Source organism: Idiotropiscis lumnitzeri, chromosome 17, assembly GCF_059441095.1.
Source record: "Idiotropiscis lumnitzeri isolate Australia: NSW breed Sydney's pygmy pipehorse chromosome 17, RoL_Ilum_1.0, whole genome shotgun sequence".
NCBI classification, from domain to species: domain Eukaryota; kingdom Metazoa; phylum Chordata; class Actinopteri; order Syngnathiformes; family Syngnathidae; genus Idiotropiscis; species Idiotropiscis lumnitzeri.
Window position 1 is genome coordinate 12,543,798 of NC_142407.1, and position 14,759 is coordinate 12,558,556.

The 14,759-nt window shown below is 42.7% G+C and overlaps 1 protein-coding gene and 1 long non-coding RNA gene across 9 annotated transcripts in view; one reads left to right on the top strand and one right to left on the bottom strand.

The window, feature by feature from the left end:
• The first annotated feature begins 287 nt into the window (after window positions 1–287).
• Window positions 288–14,759, top strand: part of LOC148320307 (acetyl-CoA carboxylase) — a 28,150-nt gene continuing 13,678 nt past the window's right edge. For 4 of the 8 annotated variants that reach the window (XM_088278808.1, XM_088278809.1, XM_088278810.1 and 1 more), the window contains exons 1-31: window positions 288–510; window positions 1,561–1,822; window positions 3,325–3,457; window positions 3,573–3,711; window positions 3,835–3,944; window positions 4,022–4,103; window positions 4,205–4,303; window positions 4,928–5,034; window positions 5,163–5,273; window positions 5,360–5,569; window positions 5,731–5,901; window positions 6,757–6,918; window positions 7,013–7,176; window positions 7,253–7,403; window positions 7,483–7,586; window positions 8,149–8,376; window positions 8,456–8,606; window positions 8,682–8,816; window positions 9,168–9,314; window positions 9,409–9,597; window positions 9,996–10,096; window positions 10,347–10,435; window positions 10,604–10,728; window positions 10,849–10,962; window positions 11,435–11,548; window positions 11,625–11,714; window positions 11,828–11,946; window positions 13,243–13,266; window positions 13,568–13,639; window positions 14,404–14,547; window positions 14,617–14,719. In XM_088278808.1, the coding sequence (XP_088134934.1) occupies window positions 1,590–1,822; window positions 3,325–3,457; window positions 3,573–3,711; window positions 3,835–3,944; window positions 4,022–4,103; window positions 4,205–4,303; window positions 4,928–5,034; window positions 5,163–5,273; window positions 5,360–5,569; window positions 5,731–5,901; window positions 6,757–6,918; window positions 7,013–7,176; window positions 7,253–7,403; window positions 7,483–7,586; window positions 8,149–8,376; window positions 8,456–8,606; window positions 8,682–8,816; window positions 9,168–9,314; window positions 9,409–9,597; window positions 9,996–10,096; window positions 10,347–10,435; window positions 10,604–10,728; window positions 10,849–10,962; window positions 11,435–11,548; window positions 11,625–11,714; window positions 11,828–11,946; window positions 13,243–13,266; window positions 13,568–13,639; window positions 14,404–14,547; window positions 14,617–14,719 (3,921 nt within the window). In that variant the 5' untranslated portion in view covers window positions 288–510; window positions 1,561–1,589. The remainder of the gene's footprint in view (window positions 511–1,560; window positions 1,823–3,324; window positions 3,458–3,572; window positions 3,712–3,834; window positions 3,945–4,021; window positions 4,104–4,204; window positions 4,304–4,927; window positions 5,035–5,162; window positions 5,274–5,359; window positions 5,570–5,730; window positions 5,902–6,756; window positions 6,919–7,012; window positions 7,177–7,252; window positions 7,404–7,482; window positions 7,587–8,148; window positions 8,377–8,455; window positions 8,607–8,681; window positions 8,817–9,167; window positions 9,315–9,408; window positions 9,598–9,995; window positions 10,097–10,346; window positions 10,436–10,603; window positions 10,729–10,848; window positions 10,963–11,434; window positions 11,549–11,624; window positions 11,715–11,827; window positions 11,947–13,242; window positions 13,267–13,567; window positions 13,640–14,403; window positions 14,548–14,616; window positions 14,720–14,759) is intronic. The other 4 variants (XM_088278812.1, XM_088278814.1, XM_088278815.1 and 1 more) reach the window with 2 other exon arrangements.
• On the bottom strand, window positions 5,284–6,100 carry LOC148320308 (uncharacterized). Its single transcript, XR_015839547.1, has 2 exons — window positions 5,885–6,100; window positions 5,284–5,543 (listed from the first exon to the last, which is right to left on the bottom strand). It is a non-coding gene; the product is annotated as an uncharacterized LOC148320308 (long non-coding RNA).

Consider the following 14,759-nt stretch of genomic DNA (forward strand, 5'->3'; position numbering starts at 1 on the left):
TGCATTCAATTGCAAACGCCATAAGATTACATTTTTGTTGAGAATGGTTTAGTTAAATATTTTTGAGGAAGATGATGTCGCTGTTTATAGCGTTCTCTTCTTACGGTTAAATAGGTGAATTGCAATCATTTTAAGTTGTGTATATTTTCGGTGTTAGGAGTATACACAATCATTCCGATTACAAAACAATCTAATAGTAATTATTATTAGTTTATGATCATTGTATACACGCAAGAAGAGGCATGCTAGCAGACGTTTTGTAGGCGGAGTCTTTTCTATCTCGCGTGTTTCTATGTCGGAAGTTGGGGTCAGAGGGGAATGCACAGAAGTAACCTGCTTGAGATTCGTCACATCACCCCACACTCTGGTGTTTAAAGCCTGTGAACCGGCAACTGTGACCTCACCATGATGCGATTTCACGACGGAGACGGATACGTCTGCTAAATGCCAGGAATTCATTGAAGTCTTCTACTGAACTGTTCAGGATTGCGTGCCGGCTTATATCCACCGGTGAGTTGACGTTGAAGACGCTGCTTAGTGGGGCCATCCATCACCGAGTGCGCCCGCGAGATAGCGAGTACGATACGAGACTGTATCGATGAGCTTTAGTCTGCTTGCGAGCAAACGTTTCTGCTGAATTTGCTTTTGTGAGCGAGTGTGTGTGCTAAAACGCTGTCATTAGCATTCATTAGCTACCACTCGACAGGTGTCAAGTTTGGACAAAAGCTGCCTGACAGCTTGTCTGTCAAACTCCCTTTCTTTTTGATAATTCTGTTATTTAAACTCTTCTCGTCTCTCGATGTTTGACTCGCTTTGAACTGTTTGGTCGCAGTTCGGCTTGTTTTTCAGGTCGTTCAAGCAGTTTGTTGCAGCAAGGCAAGGGGTGTCATCTCATAAAGTGGAGAGTACCAGTGGTCCATTTGGAAAAGATGCTGAGGGGGGTCACAAGCTACCACGTGGAGTCCATGTGATTGATGATCATAGACAGCCTGGTTTCCCGAGAAGGATTTTAGAATGACAAGAACGGTGTCTTTGATGATGAGACCGGATTTGTTCTTTGTAGAAAGTAAAACAGTCCAGTACTAGTAAGGGGGTGCATCTCCCCACAAAAGACGAATCATTAGGATTCAAGGATCTAGCAATTTTAAAATGTAAAGATTTGGTTCGATTCAGTGGGATTAGGATAAGATGTGGTGCGGCTTTAGGGTCTGTCATGTTTCTCAACCCTTGCAAACAAAAAAATATCAAAGGATGCAAGAGACACTGACATTCTTCACCTTTAATCTACTTCTCTCTCTGTCTCTCTCCCTCTCTGTCTCTATGTATAATTTTCTTATGGAATTGTATGCTTTCATCTGAATTTAACCAGATAAATTGCAGACTTAGAAGCGCATCGCCACCCAATAGTTTGCTTATTTTTCCGCATGAAAAAAAAATACTTAACTCAATAGATAATACATGACGTCATTTCTTCATGTGCATGTTGATATAATACTATCTTCTATGACTGTCATGAATAACTTGTGATGCCTATTCTCGGTGCTTCTCTTCCTTGTCCAGTGGTTGCAGCCTGTACGTGTCACCAAGCCATGGCACAGCAGAAAGATGCTGCCAAGAAGCACCCAGCTATGGCGGCGACACCCCCCCATTTCATTGTGGGGTCGGTGTCCGAGGAGAATTCCGAAGACGAAGTCCAAGGGAAGCCGGATGTGCAGCTGGAGGAGAAGGAGGGACGTTCTTTGTCGCCATCATCCGGGAGCTCTGATAGCACCAATGACATAAGCTTTGAGCACATTGATGGCTCTGCGCACAACAATCTAAGGTTAGACACATATGTATATATAATGCTTGGACCATTTCTAAACTCATTTAATTTTTTTTGTTGCATTTTTTTGTTTGTATTTAGAAATAATGATGTTCATTATGCGGTACCGTTGCTAAACCAGTAAGTCTAGACTGTCTAGTTGTGTATGTCAAGTGTTGTATTGTGCTATGTATGTTATGTTTTGTGTACAACGCTTTGTCTCAGCGGCAACAGTCCTAATGGCGTACATGTACAGTACATGTTGCATTTCAACTGTCGAAAATAAATCTCGCTTCCTGATGATTGCTTCAATTCTGCACTCTAACTGTGCCGACGTGAGATGCAAAATGAAGCCCCTACCTCCCAATGTAACACTTGTGTCAGACTTGGAGAGAGGCCTCTCACGGAGTTGCATGCCTACGGTTTGTCTGTTTTGCAGCATGTGTGAAAAATGGGGTTTCACTGGGTACTCGCTGCTGAAAAGAGTCTCTATATGTTCCCTTGGTGTACGTTTTTGGGTGGAAAGTAGGTGGAAACACCTGGATTTTTGCTTGAGCAAGACAAATTTATGAATGCCCCGTCATATTTCTTGTAAATGGTGCTATTCAGTTTGATAAGTAATGTCGCCTTGTGTAGTTTGTCGTTGCTATTTTGGGGTGAAGGTTTTGAGTTTTGATTTTTGGAAGATTTTAAATCTGGCTGGAATAACCCAAATTGTTTTCTGGAGGACATTTTAAGAGGCTTCAGCATCCTTGAAAAATGGAAATACTGGTTTTGCCCTCTCCAACACTTTAATTTTATAATAATTTGCTCTATATATATGGCCGCTCACAGTCAACCTGTCGAACAGGAGTGTGATTTCACTCTCCTGTAACGTTGAGGGTGTTTCAGTCATGCAGAAAAAAAAACAAAAACCTCAGGCCACAAAAACCAGCCAGCCAAACGGGCTCAGGCGCTGGCACGCCCTCCAGCTCAGCGTAGCGTCCCTCCCCCCAGTTGGGTGGAGCTAAAGTCAAAAAGTTGTGCTTCTTTCTATAGTTTGTATAGTCTTGCAGTTGTGCTGTAGCTGATAAAACTACCATTCATAAAATGGAACTCCCCGTTGTTAACAAGATCCTCTTTTCCACTCAGTTTTATTTTAGATTATTTATTGTATCACTTTTTATGAAAAAAAAAAAAATAAAATGCTTGCCATGAGTGTGGAATGTGTCGCTGAAGTGGTTATCGTAACTACCACGAGAATGTGCAGTCATTATATGGTGCAATGGTTGTTGAGGGCTTTGTACAATGTTCATTATTGTGAAGCAAACAGAAGCTTTGTCTCAAGTCTGCCGCCTGCTAATTCAACCATGTGGCTATTGACGTTCTTCATAACTGCGGCCTGAATTTCACATCTGCTAAAGAGAAATTGCTGAAAATGGGCCCTTCTCAGTTTTCTCTTTGTTGTGTGTGTCGTTAACGAGCGACGTTATATCCACAGACTGGAGATATATCAATAAGTTTTGTACTTCTATGAACAGGCCGAGCATGTCTGGGCTGCACTTGATGAAGCAAAATCGCGATCGCCGACGGATCGATCTGCAGAGGGACTTCACTGTGGCGTCTCCCGCTGAGTTTGTCACACGTTTTGGTGGCAACAAGGTCATTGAGAAGGTAACTTGGTCTCATGCGCAAAAAAAAAAAAAAAAAAGGCTCTGTCATTATTATGTGTCATGTCCGGACTACGTCAGTGATACGAAACTATGAGAGTAATATTTTGCTTTTCCAGGTGCTTATCGCCAATAACGGCATTGCTGCAGTCAAGTGCATGCGCTCCATTCGCCGCTGGGCCTACGAGATGTTTCGGAACGAACGGGCAATCCGATTTGTGGTGATGGTGACCCCGGAGGACCTGAAGGCCAACGCCGGTGAGGAACATATCATTTCATTAAACACCAGATGTTCCAAATTCAATTCCCTTAGAAATTGTATCTGGAAAGTTGCTGTTAATGAACTCTATCATGTAATTACTTAGTTTTTTCTTCCCTCAGAGTACATCAAAATGGCAGATCATTATGTGCCTGTGCCAGGAGGGACTAATAACAACAACTATGCCAATGTGGAGCTCATTTTGGACATCGCTAAACGAATACCTGTGCAGGTACCCCGCGTGCATTCAATGGACTCTTTTCTTTTGCTCTGCGAGGGATATAAAGTGGCTCATACGTTGTCTTACAGGCCGTGTGGGCCGGATGGGGTCATGCCTCAGAGAACCCCAAACTGCCAGAGCTGCTGCATAAGAACGGCATTGCTTTTATGGGTAAGAGATGATTTCCGACATAAAGTATGTTTTAGCTTCATCTCTTGAAATAATCTAAAAGTATTTTTTTTTCTTTTTCTTTTTACCGACTTCCTCCTCAGGTCCTCCGAGTCAAGCAATGTGGGCACTAGGAGATAAGATTGCATCGTCTATTGTGGCTCAGACAGCCGGCATCCCCACCTTGCCATGGAGTGGAACAGGTATGCTATTGCATCGTGTTCCATTATTTCAAAATAAAGAAATAAACCAGCCTCTGATTTCTGCCACAATGTCACTTTTTCATAGCTACAATTTCCACATTTGCTTATTGCTCTTCTTAGTTAAAGCAAAGTCAAACCTTGGGCAATGGTCATAGTTATAATTTTTGAGTGTCCATCGGCAACAAATGGGAATTTATTTATTTATTTATTTATATTATATTATTATTTTTTTTAAAAGTTTTTTTCCACAGATTTTCCTCCAAGTAAACAAAATTCCACCGATTAGCTGTAATAAGACTGTCTTAAATAAGAGCTGGTTAGTAATTTGACTAACAGCTTTTTTGTGCAGTCACAAATGAGAGGTGAGGCAAACAGAAAGCTCACATAGTAGGAATTAAGAGGATTAGTGCTGGCCTTTTTCTTAAACTTGTAAATCGTGGACATTCAGTTGGAAGTTCTGTTTTGTTTTATGCTGTTTTTTGTTTTGTTTTTAAAGGTCTTAGTGTTTGATTTACACATTTGCATTTATTTCAAATGAAACGAAGCCTAAAATTAGTTGAAAACAGCTGTCTGCCCTAACGCAAAAATATATCTATCCTTATGTGCTCGATTCTCTCTTGACAGGCCTGACAGTCGAATGGTCCGAAGTCGATCAAAAGAAACAAATTATCAATGTTCCTCATGACTTGTATGAGCTTGGCTGCATCCAGGATGTCGACGATGGTCTGAAAGTAAGAGCCTTGTCTAAAGTGAACATTCATTGCCTTCACTGTCACATGCGTGCTGCACTGCACTGTGAAAAACTGCGTGTATGCGACAACCGTTTATTTATTTTTTTCTTTTTTGTGTCTGCCGGCAGGCCTCTGACAAGATTGGCTACCCTGTTATGCTGAAGGCCTCCGAAGGAGGCGGGGGTAAAGGCATCCGTAAAGTCAATTGCGCCGATGATTTCCAAAACTTATTCAGACAAGTACGTGAACATTAATCAACATTTTATTGTTGAATTGTAATTGCAATCCATGTGTTTATTATTTTTTCTTTTACTTTCTTCTCTAGGTCCAGGCAGAAGTTCCAGGTTCCCCTGTGTTCGTCATGGAGCTCGCCAAACATGCCCGCCACTTGGAAGTTCAGATCTTGGCAGACCAATACGGCAACGCCATTTCCTTGTTCGGCAGAGATTGTTCAGTCCAGCGGCGGCATCAGAAAATTATCGAGGAGGCGCCTGCTGCCATTGCCGCATCTGATGTGTTTGAGGATATGGAAAGGGTAAGCCTATATCTTTTATGAAACCACCTCATAGGGCACAGACAGTTTTGTAAATGTCATGAGTTACAGTTCAAAACTGCGGTTTCCGGACTGACCCGGGAAGAGGATAAAGAGTCTAGAAAATGGATGATAAATTGACATCAAATATGTTTTGTATGCAGTGTGCAGTGAAGCTGGCGAAGATGGTCGGCTATGTGAGTGCGGGCACAGTGGAATACCTCTACAGCCAAGACGGCAGCTTCTATTTCTTGGAGCTCAACCCTCGTCTGCAGGTTGAACACCCCTGCACTGAGATGGTGGCTGACGTCAACTTACCCGCTGCCCAGCTGCAAGTGAGTTGCAAATACGTCTGCACTGGTAGGAAAATGAAGAAGAAAAAAAAAGCAGAATACCACACCCGATTTGTTGGATCGGCTAGCAAGCAGTATTTACGCCTGATTGCCTCCAATAGTCTACGTTTGACGAAGCCTCCGTCTCCATGGCAACCCACTGCCCAAGAGAGACGTCATTGTTGCCGACGTAGTGCTTGAAGCGGCAATTGGTCACATGGCGTACACCCGCTGTGTTCAGGATTGTGCTTGTATTTAGGTCAGCGGCAGTCAAGCTGAAGGGCAGCGTTGCAGGGGAGAGCTGCCAACTTGAGTGCGGATTGGACGTCACCGCTGAGAGTGACACATTCTTTTGGCGGGCAAACTGAGTGCTCACTATCTCTTTTTACTGGGTGCTGTTTTTTCACTTGAGTCATTCCTGACAGATGAGCGTCATGTTTCTAGAATATTCCTGCCTCCCTTTTTTTTGTTCGCTTGATGGAGATAAAAGGTGCCATCTTGAACATCAGTCACTTCAAAAAGCTAACATGAATTCACCAGACACTTTAATGGGTGCACTTTGAGTACACATGCACAGTGTGAGGTGATTCAGTAGCTTTTATATGCGTTGCTTTACGCACACGCCCGGACGTATAAATTGAAATTTAATACTGCAGGTTGAGTTTGTAGTGGCATTGGTCTGCATTTTATATTTAGTATTGAGTATTTATTACCTTTTGCACAAGCAGATTTTTTCACACAGCTTTGCATGTGTTGTCATTGAATTGTGCAGGTGTCGCAAATAATTAACTTGCCACATGATTTGCTTAGGTTATTTATTTATTTATTTATATATAGTTAACTTTGTTCCTGCTTTAGATTGCAATGGGCATCCCGCTTCACCGAATCAAAGACATCCGGATGCTTTACGGGACGCAGCCCTGGGGTGACTCTCCCATCGACTTTGAGGGTCTGTCGACGGCCGCCTCCCCACGTGGGCACGTCATCGCAGCTCGCATCACCAGTGAAAACCCGGACGAGGTTATGCTTATTGCTCATCTAAGCGAGTCTTTGACCAAGTTTCTCCTCATGGCTTTGGCGGCATGTTGTCATCAAATGGTGTCTCTATTTGCAGGGTTTCAAGCCAAGCTCCGGAACAGTACAAGAGTTGAACTTTCGCAGCAATAAGAACGTGTGGGGCTACTTCAGTGTCGCGGCTGCTGGCGGACTGCACGAGTTTGCCGACTCCCAATTTGGACACTGTTTTTCTTGGGGAGAAAATCGTGAAGAAGCCATCTCGTAAGGATTCACAAAATCTTTTCGTCAACAACTTGCTGTGCTGTAATCTTATTGTGAAATGTTGTGATTCTTCTAGTAACATGGTGGTAGCTTTGAAAGAGTTGTCTATCAGAGGAGACTTTCGGACCACTGTGGAATACCTCATAAAGCTGCTGGAAACAAACAGCTTTCAGAATAACACCATCGACACGGGCTGGCTGGATAGGCTTATCTCGGAGAAGATGCAGGTGTGCTCAGATTGTTCTGCTTTGATCACTGCGATGATTCTGGTAGCGTGTCGTTCTGAATCGGATTTGTGGCTTTCAGGCGGAGCGTCCAGACACAATGCTGGGACTTGTAAGTGGAGCTCTTCATGTGGCAGATGTTAATCTAAGGAACAGCGTGTCCATTTTCCTGCATTCTCTGGAGAGGTAAGCGTGCGGCCATCATCAAATCCATTCCAGGAAGTTGTTTAATGGTTGATTTTGTTCAGATACTGTATTGAGTGAATAGAGAATGATGAAAATATATGGAACTACTCTCGGTTTCTCAGTAGTTTTGCCGCTGGAATCCTTTTAAGTAGTGATAGCAAAATGATGCTTTGTGAAGCACTCGTGATATTTGTTACTCCACTAGATGGTGCTCTTGGTTTAGAGATGAAGGCCAGTACAATAGAAATTGATTACATTTCCACTGCATCTTTTAACGGAGAGAGCCATCTAGAGGCATAAAAAATTATCACAAGTGCTTCATGAAGCTTCATTTGTCCATCACAACTTTTAAGTGCTAGTGCAGTGTAGGTAGCTAGGAATTGCATTAAATAATAAAGCAAAAAAAATGACTTTTGATTATTTAAAAAAAAAATAATTCCATACTTTTACTGCAGACTCTGGAGTCTTGTTCACCCTCTGTATTTCATTTTGTTTTCCATTTAAAATTGCGAGTTCAAGTTCCAAGTGTGCACTATAATTGCTTCTCTACATTGTGATCCAGAGGGCAGGTGCTGCCAGCTCACACGCTCCTCAACACAGTGGATGTCGAGCTGATCTACGAAGGCATAAAGTACATCCTGACCGTGACTCGCCAGTCTCCCAACTCGTATGTGCTCATCATGAACAACTCCACCGTCGAGGTGGACGTCCATCGGCTCAGCGACGGAGGTTTGTTGCTGTCCTATGATGGCAGCAGCTACACTACCTACATGAAGGAAGAGGTAGACCGGTAAGATGAAAACCATCCATTTGCATGACAACATATGCTTAATTTAGATTTGATCTCAACCGGTTATTCCTCTCGAAAGGTATCGCATCACCATAGGGAACAGGACCTGTGTTTTTGAAAAGGAGAACGACCCCTCGCTGCTGCGATCTCCCTCGGCAGGGAAAATCATCCAGTACACCGTCGAAGACGGCGGTCATGTTTTTGCTGGCCAGTGTTATGCTGAAATCGAGGTATGTCGTTTTTGCTTAGCGAGTGAACGTATTGTAATGTGTCGGTTGAGTCGATTGTCCTGATTTCCATTGCAGGTGATGAAGATGGTCATGGCCCTCACAGCTGCTGAGTCGGGTTGTATTCACTATGTGAAGAGAGCCGGCGCGTCACTGGAGCCCGGGTGTGTCATCGCCAAACTTCAACTTGATGACCCCACTCGGGTGCAACAGGTAAGGTGACAGAGTGATGTCCGTTTGCATGTCAAGGAGGGGTTCGATTCAGTTGTGATTCAATTGGATTCTGATGCATCAATATATGGTCTTATATTTGCTAATCCATGTCAAACAATCAAGGAAGAGCAAAGGTTTATATTCCACACTTTTGACTTTTATTAAAGTGGCAAGGCAAGCTGGTTTGCAAAAGTGTGTCAATGCAAATTTCCCAAAATGCCAGTGAAATGTCGAATCGCAATTTGGACTTTTCACATACAAAAAATGCACTTCTTATATATCGATATTATGTAAACTCTGCAAGTTTTCAAAAGATTGGGGATTTTTTTAATTTATTTATTTTTTTTGCAGGCAGAGTTGCATACAGGTACCTTGCCCTCCACTCAGGCTGTCGCTCTGCGAGGAGAAAAACTTCACAGAGTTTTTCACAACACACTGGATCACCTTGTTCACGTCATGAATGGCTACTGTCTTCCTGAGCCTTTCTTCAGCGCCAAGGTGAGACCTCATACAACACCTGGTTAAAAAAACCAAAAAAAACCCCTGACACTAAATGTAGGCTCCTTGAACACTCTAACTTTTGTATTCCCAGTTGAAAGAGTGGGTGGAAAGGCTGATGAAAACCATGCGTGACCCCTCGTTGCCGCTGCTGGAGCTTCAAGACATTATGACCAGCGTCTCGGGTCGCATCCCACCTGCTGTGGAGAAAGCCATCAAGAAGGAGATGGCTCAGTATGCCAGCAACATCACCTCAGTGCTCTGCCAGTTCCCCAGTCAGCAGGTGGTCCATGATACAGACACACACACAAACGTGCATAAAGCTAAACCACCACACATTCTCCGTTTAAATGACTAGGATAGCATATATGTAATATTAAAATTAATATGAAAGTCAAACTTGAAATGAAGTGTTCCCTGCTATTTGCGGCAGATAGGCATAAATCTCTGCCACAAATAATGACACCTCCTTAGAAAAAGGTTTATAATTGCCACAGGGTGGCAGCAAAGCACACCTTATTCATAGATGGTGGTGTCATGTGTAATCATTAAGAAAAGTGGACTACTACTAATAATGACTTGCATCCTCCACTTCTGCATTTTACTAGATTTCCTAAAATAGTTGCTGGAAGTCTTACATGTTTACAATTGTGCATTTCCCTGCATTTCCTTACTTTCTAGATTGCAAACATCTTGGACAGCCACGCTGCAACTCTTAACAAGAAGTCTGAGAGAGAAGTCTTCTTCATGAACACACAAAGCATTGTTCAGCTGGTGCAAAAGTGAGTGCAGCGGTGTCCTCTGGAATTTGTTTACGTTGCATCCGACAAGGCCCGATGACTTCTATTAAAAAAGTTTGACTATCATATTAGACAGCGAATGATGGGATGTAAAGTTCCATCTTTAAATGCAGTTCTATGAATCCCGAGTGACCACACTGGTGGTCAGAAGAGATGAAATCGAACTACACATTCCAAAAATAGCTACAAACCGGGCTGACTTGTTGATTTTATTACTTTTTTTTTCTTCCAGATATCGCAGTGGGATCCGAGGTTTCATGAAGGCAGTGGTGATCGACTTGCTCCGGCAATACCTGAAAGTGGAAATCCAGTTTCAGAATGGTGAGGTATTGGAGCAACTCTAAGACCAACCATGCAAGCAGTTATAGAGTCAGATGTAATACTTCGTGCCTCCATTGGGTGGAGCTCTTTCACAATGAGCAACTTCGCTGGGCTGCAAGTTTCTCAGTATTGCGTAGTACAAATATGTTTGCTTGTTTGTTTTGATAGGACATTATGACAAGTGTGTGTTTGCCCTGCGAGAAGAAAACAAAGGTGACATGGCAAATGTGCTCAACTACATCTTCTCCCACGCCCAAGTCACCAAGAAGAACCTGCTGGTTACCATGCTGATTGTAAGTTTCTCATTTTTCATTACAATTGCCCCGTGGGCAGACACTAGGATGTTGTGTTGTGGGTTTTCCTTTTTCTGTACATGTATGATAGCGATAGTACACTGTGTATCCTCTCGTTAGGACCAATTGTGTGGCCGCGATCCTACACTGACAGAAGAGCTGATGGCCATGTTGACGGAATTCACCCAGCTCAGCAAGACGACAAACGCAAAGGTGGCACTTCGCGCTCGGCAGGTTTGTTGTTCAACTTAAAACGAAATGACAATGTAGAAATCCCTCAAATGTAGTACGGGCGGAGTTAAGAGTGCTTTGCAGAGTTTTGTATAAAACAACGTGCACCGTTTTCAGAGAACACAAGAATTTTGATGATGATTAAACTCACCCGTGGTTGAATTCTTGTGAATTAATAAATGAATACAATACTAACGTAACATTTATTTTTGTAGACTTTCATTGGTGTGTACTCCTTTTTGCATCATTTAATGTACTTGTGAGGGGAAAAAATGTTCGTGTGTGCACCACACAAAGAAGCCAAATCTCATTCGTATGCCAGTATACATTAGTGAAAGGAAAGTTAATGTTTTCTAATAAATCAGGTGGGGTGTACTCATTTATGCTGCGCACTGTGTGAACATAGAAAAGACAATGTCTGAAGATAATAAAATTCAATGAGCTATGAAATCCCTGATAATTTCATTCTCTGCAGGTGCTGATAGCATCCCACCTCCCCTCTTACGAGCTCCGCCACAACCAGGTGGAGTCCATCTTCCTCTCTGCCATCGATATGTACGGCCACCAATTCTGCATTGAGAATCTGCAGGTAGGCACGAACAACCTGCAGATGTGAGCGACTCATTCGTGGCGCAAGCGTTTCTGACTGTCCACTTGTCTTGTAGAAACTTATCCTTTCCGAGACATCCATCTTTGATGTTTTGCCCAACTTCTTCTACCACAGTAATCAGGTTGTCCGAATGGCCGCCCTTGAGGTGAGATCCTCATTTCTCTCCGTTCTCCAACGACTTTGCCCTCATTTATGTTTAAAGCGGCGGTCACTCAAATGTACTTACGATTATGTGCCTGGATCTCCTAATAACGGCAGGTGTATGTGCGCCGCGCATATATCGCCTATGAGCTCAACAGCGTGCAGCATCGCCAGTTGAAGGACAACACATGTATAGTCGAGTTCCAGTTCATGCTCCCCACCTCACACCCAAACAGGTATTTCTCATTCCCAAAGATGAACAGTTATTTGCCTCCTGCTCTTTAGTAGCGACGCTTTCTTAGTTTTGCATTGATGGTTTTTGTCGAAACTTTTATTTTAAACTACAGTGCACTTCGGAATTGTATTTGGTGGTTCTTGTTTTTTTTCCCATACATCCCTTTTCCTAAAGGATTATTTTTTGGTCACGAAAACACATGATGGGATTGCATTATGACCAACTTGTAATTGAAAAAAAAAGTCAACGTGATATTGGAGTTGATTTTGTTAGATTTATTTCGGTTTAAATGCACACATTTTCCTGAAACATTGTGTTTTGTATCCTGACTTTCGACTTTCACTTTTTGGATGACGTTTCTATGATCTTCAGTGGTGTTTGGGTTGCTTATCCCAATTGTGTTCTGTAAATGCTCCTTGTTTGCAAAGTTGGTCTATTACCAGACCTGACTGCTCTGTGGCCTGCAGTACCTTATGTTGGCTTGTCTTCCTAGGGGGCACTGTTGCCATAGCCATTGCTAACTCCACACATTTGAGGATTGTCTCGTGCATGTTCAGCAGTTGACCATGCTTGTAGTTGGGAATCATTGCATTTGTGAACCCACTGCGTGATTGTGTTGTTTGTTTGCTTTCTGTTTCTGTGGCATGTTTAGCATGCTGGCTTCGACGACTGTTAGCTGTCCATATGCACATACCAACCGCAACATTAGGTACAGCTGCACCCTAAAGCGCAATCAAAAATTCAGCTTTTTATATATCAGTTTTATTTTTGTTTTGCAAGGGTGTGTAGCGTTGCACTGCATTATTTGTGAAATCATAATTTCCCAAATATTAGCAGGCAATACATGTGACTACTGAGGTCTTAATCAGGATAAAAAGATTAATCATCTGTGTCAGTGTTCTTCAAAAGTGAGCATGAAAAATTTGGGATTGAACACCTTGTGAATTTTGTGCGGCTGTACCTACTGTCGTCGCTAGGGAGCGTGTATACTGCATGTTTGTGTTACGACTCTGTAATAACAATCACATTTTTCTAAAAACAGCATGTGATCCTCTCCCTTTTGTTGAGCAAGGCGCTGGACAAACGACAGCCTAAATATCTAATGATGCACGTTGTACAGAGAGCAGTCAAGAAGTAAAATGTGTGCTCAACCTTTTGACACCCGGGCGCATTCGTTTCGATATTGACAAGTGCGTGCTAAAGCGTTGTTGAGATGAACACACCGCTGCAACTTGACTGTCTTGCTGTCCTGATGCCTACCACTAACCCCGTAGTAATCAATGTTGTTTGATTGCAGAGGGAACATCCCCACTCTAAACAGGTATTGTAAACATTCTTTTTATCGCATAGACTTAGTTTAGATGCATGGCCAAAGCGCAAATTCAACTCAAGATCAATGTAACTGCTAATTTAGCAGACATGATACAGTTGGTAGAAGTGGAGAAGTACTAAGTGGATGATTTATTAATTTAATTAACGACAGCGTGGCCCTCAGCTCATAGCTTTTTTTTTTTTTTTTTTTTTTTAATACTTTTTAATGTCTGCCTGTGAGTCTTTGTGTGTTGAGATTTTGAATAACATGTTCACATTTACTGAAATAAATAATGTAACTGTCCTACTAGGAAAATGTCTGCCCCCACAGTCCTGGACATGACAAAAGCCCAAACTTTGTCGTGTTTCGAATCTCAGGACAGGTTTGATGCAAAATGTCGAAGTAGTCTCAGCGGGTGTAACCTTTTAACATTGATGATCTTACTTACAAGGTCCGACTGGTGCGTTTTGCTTTTTCTTGGTGTGTTGAGAATTTATGGAGGCTGAGTCGAGTGACGTGACAAAATGAAATTTGGTCTCAGTCCGTCGTAACCGTGGCTGCTTTGGCTTGCAACTCTTCAAAATTTGCCGTCAAGATCTATGCAACGATCCTGCTGTGACGTTTTGTCTGACCCATTTGGCCGTTCAACTGATCCTGATTCCGTTTCGATTTTTAGACATCTCTGGTTTTGATCTGTCAGCGCAAGAATGCATTTCATTCTGAATCATATTTAATCTGAAATAGCGGGTCCCAAATGTTACATTTTTGTCACCACTCGATGGGTTGTCAGTGATCTCTTCTTTTCCCCTTCTAACAGTGATGACTTTGTGGGGACACGGGCAATTTTATTGGGCCAATTTAACTAACAAGTCGTCCGTCAAGTACCCGCGATACACTGTCCAGCTGCTTCACTGTTCTCAAATGTAATGGTGAAATGTTTTTAGGACCTGCTTTTTATTGTTGGTGCTTCATTCAATTTAACAATCTTTACGCCAAGAGAATCGGCAAGCGGTTGCTTTTCCTCAGCATCAAAAAAGCTCTGGGTTCAAAACTCTTAAACTTGGGACTCTCAAAAGGAGGATGGGAAATGTCTTCAAATGACGCTTGATGGAGTGAATTCTCATTCGGAGCGCTTCTCGCACACAGGATGTCCTTCTCATCAAACTTGAACCACTACGGCATGGTGCACATGGCGAGCGTGAGTGATGTTTTGCTGGACACATCTTTTACGCCCCCCTGTCAACGAATGGGCGCCATGGTCTCCTATCGCTCCTTCCAGGACTTCAGCAAGTTAGTGCGCACTATTTGAAATCATTTGAAAGGCAAATCTGAATATCTTGCGGTTGCCTGTTTTTTAAGGAACATAACGGATGTGCTGAGTTGCTTCACCGACTCTCCTCCCCCGAGCCCGACCTTCCCTGAGGGAGGTAATCCCGTCCTTTATGGTGAAGAGGACAACAAGGTGGTAAAAGCTTTTTTTGTACTTGGAATTATTACATGTG